The 8,238-nt window shown below is 38.5% G+C and overlaps 1 protein-coding gene across 2 annotated transcripts; it reads left to right on the top strand.

The window, feature by feature from the left end:
* The first annotated feature begins 2,232 nt into the window (after positions 1-2,232).
* saal1 (serum amyloid A-like 1) lies at positions 2,233-7,958 on the top strand. Of its 2 annotated transcripts, none has more exons than XM_046395175.1 (14): positions 2,233-2,408; positions 3,014-3,207; positions 3,412-3,513; positions 3,626-3,709; positions 3,831-3,910; positions 4,001-4,060; positions 4,134-4,249; positions 4,703-4,865; positions 5,425-5,507; positions 5,613-5,798; positions 6,572-6,729; positions 6,846-6,938; positions 7,567-7,620; positions 7,687-7,958. In XM_046395175.1, the coding sequence occupies exons 1-14, from the start codon at positions 2,405-2,407 to the stop codon at positions 7,774-7,776; spliced, it is 1,467 nt and encodes a 488-aa protein (XP_046251131.1). In that variant the 5' UTR covers positions 2,233-2,404; the 3' UTR covers positions 7,777-7,958. The 2 variants fall into 2 exon arrangements, with proteins under 2 accessions (XP_046251131.1, XP_046251132.1); XM_046395176.1 differs by having other exon boundaries at positions 2,234-2,408; positions 7,709-7,958.
* Positions 7,959-8,238: the final 280 nt, after the last annotated feature.

The following is an 8,238-nucleotide window of genomic DNA, read 5'->3' as shown; positions in this document are numbered from 1 at the left end:
GTGTCGTGAGTAGCACAGGATGTGGGACTGAACTCACTGTATTACATCCTTGATTGCTGTAATTCCTCTATCTGCAGCATCACATTATGAGGCTTGGCATCACATCAAGCCACAAACTTTCCTACTCCCAGGCAAAGTTATGATAATAGGCTCGTATTGTGGCTATAGTGCCTACGTGATTAAACCCTCCCAGCTGATTGACTCCGATAGAGACTGAAAAATCAATATTCCAAGTTTGGAAAACAAGTAATTCAACACCAAAGTAATAACCAAATGTTACTGGCAACCAGATTCTTGCAGGCTTGTACTTGTGCAAAGCAGTTTTTCTGCTTAGGAGATTATCAATGACTCCAGCTTGTGGGTATTTCTTTAACATTTTATCACACGTGTGCAATCGTATAAAAGCTGTTTATGCATTTGTTTGATCTGTGGTAAAACCTTGGAATCAAAGATAAAGCTAATTTGCATGTTTGCAAAAAGAGATTAAATGTGGAAGTCCCTCCAAATGCAAACAGGGCTTTGGACCTCTCCCACAGGGGGACAGCTGCACGATGAGGAAGGAATATTGTTATTCCTGCATGACAGCAGACACTATGTTGATTCAGGGAGTACTGTAGGCTCATCATATAAATGTTTATCACCCTTGCCATCATTACCCATTACACAGACTGAAGTAACTTTTATCCGCTGTACTATTTTGTTACATTCATTTTAATTGTGGTAAATTATGTTAAATTTAAACAAGATTTGTGGTGTTTCTCTTTACCTGGGCTGGTGTACTGCCAAGTTTAATTTAAAATGACTTCCTACCTTTTCTACAGGTTTTGTTATGGCAACTATCAATCATTAGGAGGATCAGGTTATGGTAGCCCATAGACAGGACCACATCAGTAAGATGACTCCAATTATTTGAAGAGAACGAGAAGGAAGAAGGAAAGGTGTGATCAGGGAAGAGGAGAAACTGTGGAGAAGATATTTGGGAAAACTGTATCCATTCCATCCAGCCAACAAGAGATTTCTTTCTTCTTCTTTTTTTTTTGTATTTTTTACTTTATTCAACTTTTCTGTAACTCACTCAAAACCAATTGCATTATTATTATTATAGTAGTAGTAGTGGTAGTAGAAGTAGTAGTAAAAGGACAAGTAGGAAGGCAGATACAATAAAAAGTGTTTTATGTCACACCTCAGTCATAGCAAGCTTTTCTATTCACAGGAATACGCAAATACAACACTGTGTGTGTAACATGCAAACACTGCTGTCTGCTTCGGTGTGCTTTGTGGGAAGGTTTGAATTTGTTATTTGTTATGCAATCATTACCAGCTGATACTAATGCTAAAGTAACTATTATGACTGTAATAACAGATAATATGTCTTGCTTTGAGCTATCAGCAGTTTCAAACCGAAAAACGATTCAGTTTACAATCATAGAAAAAAAGGAATAAAATCAGTGTTCATTTCTGAGGAATTGTTAACACTACCAGTGTGATGACATTTTTGCTTTAAGAAAACTACCTTCAGAATTAATTTGTTATCACAATTGTCGTGGATAAGTTTTCTGTGGCTTGACTAACAATTGAATCATTTCAGTACAAGTTATTGGGCTACCACTTGTTCATATAAGACTTATATGATTTCTGCTTGCAAGAAATGCAACAATGTCACTGATATTATTTTTTACAAACACTTACCTGTATAAAAAAAATTTACTTTGTTCATTTTTGAATTTGCAAAACACTAGTTGAGGATCAGCATTGATGATGTTGATTTTTTAAAATCTGTATAATGCTCAAGATTACTGTGTAATATTGAAGATTTTTCGGTGAAAAGCCCACCTTACGGTTCTATAGGATAGTAGCTAACGAACTAACGAATTCATTTGGCTGCCATTATCTGTATTTGCTAACTAAAGGGCTAACTAGATGAACTAAACGCCACTGGAGGCTAGCTAAATTTACTTTAAAAGCAAATATTTGTAGTCCTTTTGTACTGTCCAGTATATTTTTGTTGCTCGCTTTAAAGCAAACCACTCCCACTCAATTGTAATGATAAGCCATGTTTTGTTGTTTTGTGACTTTACAGCTGTATGACACTGACATTTTACCGACTGTATCCCACATTCGATTCTCCATCCTCTCGGTTGTACCACATTTGCCTAAAAAAAGTCTGTCATTCTCCTTTGCGTCCTGCAGGTGGCGGTATTCAATTTCACTTAAGGTTGTCGACCACCAGAACAAGCCTTCGCAGCGGGTAAACCTTCCACGCATGCGCATCTAGCCTCCGAGTAGTAAATGGAGGCTACTTGAAATGTCGCCTGGAAACTCTGTGACGAATTGAATGAATAAGATGATAGTGCATTCACTGTTTACCATCTAGCTTTAGCTGCGTTTGTCTAGAGTTGTCATCATGGGTGAGTTGACATGAGAGAACTGCTGTTTATGAGTATGACAGCTGTGCTGCAACTTGTAGTTAAAAGCGACATTTTCATCTGCTAGCTGAACGGTTAATTCACCGATGCCATCAGAGGCTTAGGGTCAGAGAGTATTAAATTGTTGTGGATGCTCCCAGCTTAAACGGCGTTTCTGTTATTAATGAACGTAAATGAAGTGGACGGAATATAAATACCTCCCAGTGTGTCGCTCACCTCCTTCACAAACGACAGCCTTCAAAATGACATTCATTCAAATCAGCTTTCATCGAGTTGAAATTAATTGCAGGTTTGCTCTATTATTCTTCATTTGTTTTAAATGCGATGTGCTAGGATGTGTGTATTTCATAGTAAAGTGACAAATTAAGGTATGCCCAAATCCTGTACATGCGATACTCTCATAAAGTGGTATTATTGATGATCTGATATACATAATCTAAAATATTAACTATCGTAATAGAAACAACATAGCAAAATCTCAATTTGCTGACAAGTCTGTGTGACTTCATGGTTGTATTTATGTCACCTAACTTTAATCTGTGGTACTTTTTTATGCTAAACTATGTTGCCTTTGTCCTCTTCACCAGACGGTAGAGTTGATGGTACCGAGGAAGTTGACACTGTGAGATCCTCGTCTCCAACTGGAATCCAGTCCCCTGTGATGGACCGTAACCCATCGCCACCCCCAGACACATCCGATGGAGAGGAAGCTTTGGACGCCATTGGAGACACTGTTTACAGCAAGCACTGGCTGTTCAGCACCCTAACTCGTCTCATTCATGTAGGCAGGCTGTTGTCGCATGAAAATAGCAACTAAGAATAATCTGAACTTGTTTGGAAAAGCTGATGGAGTGTGTAAATAGCTGCCAGTATCACTACCTGATAATAATTTTATATTATAGGAGCATCTTAACTGGATTACCTTCTTCACACTGTCCAAAACAAACCATTTCTTCATGTTTGTAAAAATACTCGTGTGTTGCAGATGGTTGCGGAGCATTCAGAGGTGGACTCTGAAGGTCAAATGCAGCTCCCTGATGATGATGAGGAAGACCTGTGTAGAGTCTGGGATATGGCTATGGACAAGGTAAGGGTTATTTATTCTTAATACTTCACATTCTTTTTAATGTAGTTAATTCATGGTAAGGTTTACATATTTTCTAATGACTGTTACCGACTGTGTGTGTGTGTATGTGTAGGATGTGGCAGGTTTCCTGCAGGACTTCAAAGCTACAGATATCCTGCTTGGAGTGATTGCTAAATCTCGTTGTCCACGTCTCACAGTGAGTGAAATGCTTCAGTTTATGCATTCTTTGCCAAAATATAATCCTTCATAATTTTTGATGCTGTATTTCAGGCCTCTGGGAAGTTTCATGAGGGGTAATTTTCTCTTTGCTTCTCTAGGAAATTTGCGTGGGAATCCTCGGGAACATTGCTTGTTTTCCTGACACTTGTCTGACTCTTAGCCAAAATGAAGACTTAGGGTGGGTAAATCTGTTATTGTTCTTTTTAAAAAGACTTTAAAAAGACACTACTCTGATCAGTGTAAGTAATGCAACTCTTCGTGTCCACAGTGCTGTGCTGTTGCTCCTTCTTGGAGACACAGATCCTCCAACGCTGCTGGAAACAAGCAGGTGAGGTGTGCATCTTCCGTAGACATATGAGACAGAGAGAGGAAGTATTCATCTTTTCTGTTGATGTTTGCAGACTGCTGCTGACCTGCGTCTCTCAGAAGGATGTCTGTTCCCTGTGGCTTCAGCGAATACGACAGCAGACGTCTGTGCGCTACAGCCTCTGTTTCATCATGTCCAGCTCTACCAACAGTACGGTGCTTTGATGAGAGTGAAGTGTTACTAGTGTATTAAAATTACATATCTGTTTGACATACCAAGATTAATTACGTTAACTCAAAGTCCCTGTAAGCTACTTGTCTTAAGTATTCCCAGTGGAGTTTCTGATGTCTAGTGGTGCTCTGGAGCTGTTTTTCTATGTGTGTGTGTGTGTACTTGTGTTGTTTGTCTTGTACACAAGGACACACCAATCTGGCTCTTGTGTGCCAGCAAAGATAGGGAATTAGACTGCAAGCAAGTAAACATGGATGACAACAATGCTGGAGTTAATACATGCTATAAAAATCAGTGTTAAAAGTCTTTTTGGTGACTAACACTAAATGTAAACATAATTTCTGTTTGTTTACAGGAAAACTCCACAGGGTGCCTTTTAACTATTTGTAACTCCTAAGTGGTTCTTATAAGTAATCCTACTGTGTTTTACAGTTGACCTGCTTGAGAAGGTTGGGGAGCTGGTTGACAAACTGTTTGACATCGACGAAGAGCTGATGAAGAGCTGGATCACAGCTCAGCCGAGTGGTGTGGAGGATGATGGTGAAAGCCATCTGAATGTGGCCTCATGTCTTCTCGAGGCAGCCAAACAGCTGAGGTGGGAATCTGGGACTGAAATTCTGGAGAACGTTTCAGAGTTTGTAGTGGTTTCCGATATTTAATTTCAATAGCAATAGAAGGCATATCGATGTTAAAGCGTAACCAATTTAACCTGTTTCCACAGATTAGTGATTATAAAATGCTGCTAATTTGTGAACATGAAAGCCAATTACACAGTTAACATACTGAAAAGTTAAAAATGTTCTTGTTTTGACTTCATGTTGATATTTTATAATTCAAAACACCAACTCTGCAAGTACTAATTATCTTTGTTAAGTAGTTACTAGCATTTTTTTTCTTTTTTTTGCTGCATTAGGGCCAAAAGTTAATGAAAAAATATTTTGTCTTGAAGAAATACCCTCTGTGTTTTTCTGCTTTATACATCTACATTGAGTGGATGAAATTCACTGGTGGATTTGTTGATATTATTGACATTGTCTTGTAAAGTAACTCATTTTATTTATCGCCAGTACAGTACAACAGAGTTCCATCTAAATACATGGTGCTGATGATTTTGTTGACCCTCACTATTAAACAGCATTAAATTCCTTTCGCAGATCAGAGAGTCCGAAAGGCTTGGAGGTTTACCTTCATGCCCTCCAACTCCTCACCACCATAGATGAGGGCATTCAGACTTTCGGTAAGAGTGACCAACACGGTGTTGAGTTCAGCTGCCGGAACATCATTACAGAACCAAACATGTTTTTGATCACCATTGACATGTCTGTTTAATTGTATGTTGTAGCTGCTCCGGATGGACCCGGCAAAGCAGTATGGGACTTTGTTTGTGACGTTGTGTGTGAGGACCTCTGCCAGCCAAATGATCTTCCAGTCGTCCTGCAAGAACGGGAAAGCATTTTGGTTCTGACATTTGCTGTGCTGCAGGCTCTTTATAGGTGCCAAGATCAGTGGTGCAGCAAAAGTGAGACAAGTAAGTCTTGCATCAGCTCAGTTGTTCTTCAGGATGCACATTCAGATTCATTTGTTTTCGCAGTTTGTACACAGAAACAACATTCAAAACAAGGTATAAGCAAACAAGAACTTTACAACAACGTAAGTCTGTTAAAGGGTCCACAACCGTGGGCACAAAACTCCTCCCAAAGTGTGTTTTGTTTGGAGATTGGTCTGTACCTATATCTAGAGGGGAGGAGGATGAAGCATTGGCTGAGCGACTGAACTTCAGAGGTTCTAATGCAAATAAACAGCAGCCACACTTTTCATCTAATTATATCCACACAGCACATGATGCACACAAAAACACTTGCATTTTAAACAGAGGTAGTTCTGTCAACATTTGTAGAAGCAAAATATTCCTCTGAGGTGCTGCTGTTGGTTGAAAACTGTGTTCAAACTTTAATGTTTTGTTTAGTATGCCGATGAAGAAATGATGTCCCAAAAGATAGAGTGGACGTGATACAGTATAAAACATTAAGACACTGTGGTGTGGCCCATAGTGTCTTTGATATTATAAAAGACATCAGAGGATTTCTGTGATGCAGGCTTGGCTGTTTGTTAAAGGTAAATTGCTCAACTTATTTTTAATGTCAAGCATGTGTAGTTACACCATATTGGATAAAGTAAATATGGCAGTTTCAGCTCAAACCGTGTAATGATCAGGCCGTCCTCTATCGTAGTTCTACTGTGTCCAGTTTTTATTATTAATTTGATGTGTTTCATGCAGATGTCCTTGTCCTTTGCCTTTAGGTCTTCCTCTTATTGGAACCATTTTGCGAGTGATCCAGTACCACAGTGAGGGCAAACATGATGGTACCGGAAAAGAAGACACCAAAGATGAGCAGCTCCAGTCTTTAGTAGAGATCACAGCTGAGTTTCTCGCTGACATCTGCATTCATATTCCCAAGGTAATGCCAAGAACAATCAAAAAACACACTGCAAACTTTTCTATTGAATCAGATTGCTGATTGAGATTCTTAAATGTAACCAATGTCTATTAATTTGGTGTTTTTGTTCTTCGTAGGACACCGTAGCAGATTTGGTGCAGAAAGGTTACCTTACAGAGAAGACTTTAATTGCGGCTGCTGGCAGTTTAGTTCCCGACTTTAAGACTTCAGTGAGTCCTTTCTCCTAAATGGTTTCAGTATAATCAAGCATATTAATGTGAGAGGCATGATGAGTCAGACTTTACTTGTCATCACGTACACTGAATAAGCCGCACACACAAATGATTGTCAAAAATCATAATATATCATAATAGATCATAATCTTGGACTAAATTAAAAGTGTTCATTGTTCAAGAAGCCTGGTTTAGGAGAAAAGCAACTGCTGGCTTCTTTGCAGAGATGGACAGAATCATATGTTATTCTACCAAGAATAAGTGACGGATAATAACGATTAAAACGAGGAGCTGAAAGGCACAGCCAGAGAAAATCAGCTGATGATAGCAAGTGCTGATGATGTCATTTGGGAACAATTCATACAAACAAAAAGAAATTAAAGTCTGCCTCACTGGGAATATTTTACATTTCACTTCTTAATTCTGTTGACATGATAATTTGAGTCAGTCGATTTAAGTCTTTTTGTATCTATAAATGGAGTCGTCCATCATTTCACTAAAGTCTTAAGGGATTTATTTCAGTGTTTGTCAGGTTAAGACGTGTGATGGTCCACTGGTTTAAACTTCCAGCTCCTGTGGAAAATAAACATAATGTTTCCACCCCACCTTTCTTCCTCTCGTGCAGTTTCAGCACCTGCAGTCCATGTTGTCTGAGACTGATCCCCAACTGGCAGACGCGGTGAGGAAACAGTTTCCTGTGTGAGGTGTCCAGCAGGTTCAGCACTCTCACCACTGCTTTTTATAGTGGCCTCTTTTTCCCCCACCAGTCTGGCCCCAAGTCCTACTGTTTGGATTTCCATCGGAAAGACTGAATGAGGATGTCACACCAACATGAGTGACTGACAGTGTAACAAAGACACTTTTTTTTAAAATAAATAAATCAAAAAAAAATTTTAGTCAAACTTAAGAGAATTTTGTAAAATTCAGTTGTGTTTAATGTTTTTTTCTGTTGTGCTGTGAATGCTATTTTTGTATTAAATAAGTGACCGTCTTTTATTAAAAATACCTTTCCAAACAGTTTTTACCGAATCATCATTATCATCTTGACTTGTTTGATATTTAAATTTTAATGGTATTGTTTTTGTTTTAAATGGTCAGCATAAATCAGTGAGAAACCCTTGTAAGATTTGAAGAGAATGAAAAGTAGTAAAGTAAAAATAAAAAAAAAATCAATTTAAAAAGTAGGACTTACAGGTGTGAGAGACTCAGTCCTCAATAATATGAAAAGAATATGTCAGGAAATTGAATTTTATAATGGACCAAAATGGTCTCTGGAGAAATGCTGAAATCTTGCCCA

This window comes from Scatophagus argus, chromosome 7 (assembly GCF_020382885.2).
Source record: "Scatophagus argus isolate fScaArg1 chromosome 7, fScaArg1.pri, whole genome shotgun sequence".
NCBI classification, from domain to species: domain Eukaryota; kingdom Metazoa; phylum Chordata; class Actinopteri; family Scatophagidae; genus Scatophagus; species Scatophagus argus.
This window is presented reverse-complemented; position numbering and strand designations above follow the sequence as displayed.

Coding starts and splice junctions, on each gene's coding strand:
- saal1 (XM_046395175.1), top strand. Junction 4,250..4,702: donor CATGTCCAGCTCTACCAACA/GTACGGTGCTTT, acceptor TGTGTTTTACAG/TTGACCTGCTTGAGAAGGTT. Junction 5,799..6,571: donor GTGCAGCAAAAGTGAGACAA/GTAAGTCTTGCA, acceptor CTTTGCCTTTAG/GTCTTCCTCTTATTGGAACC.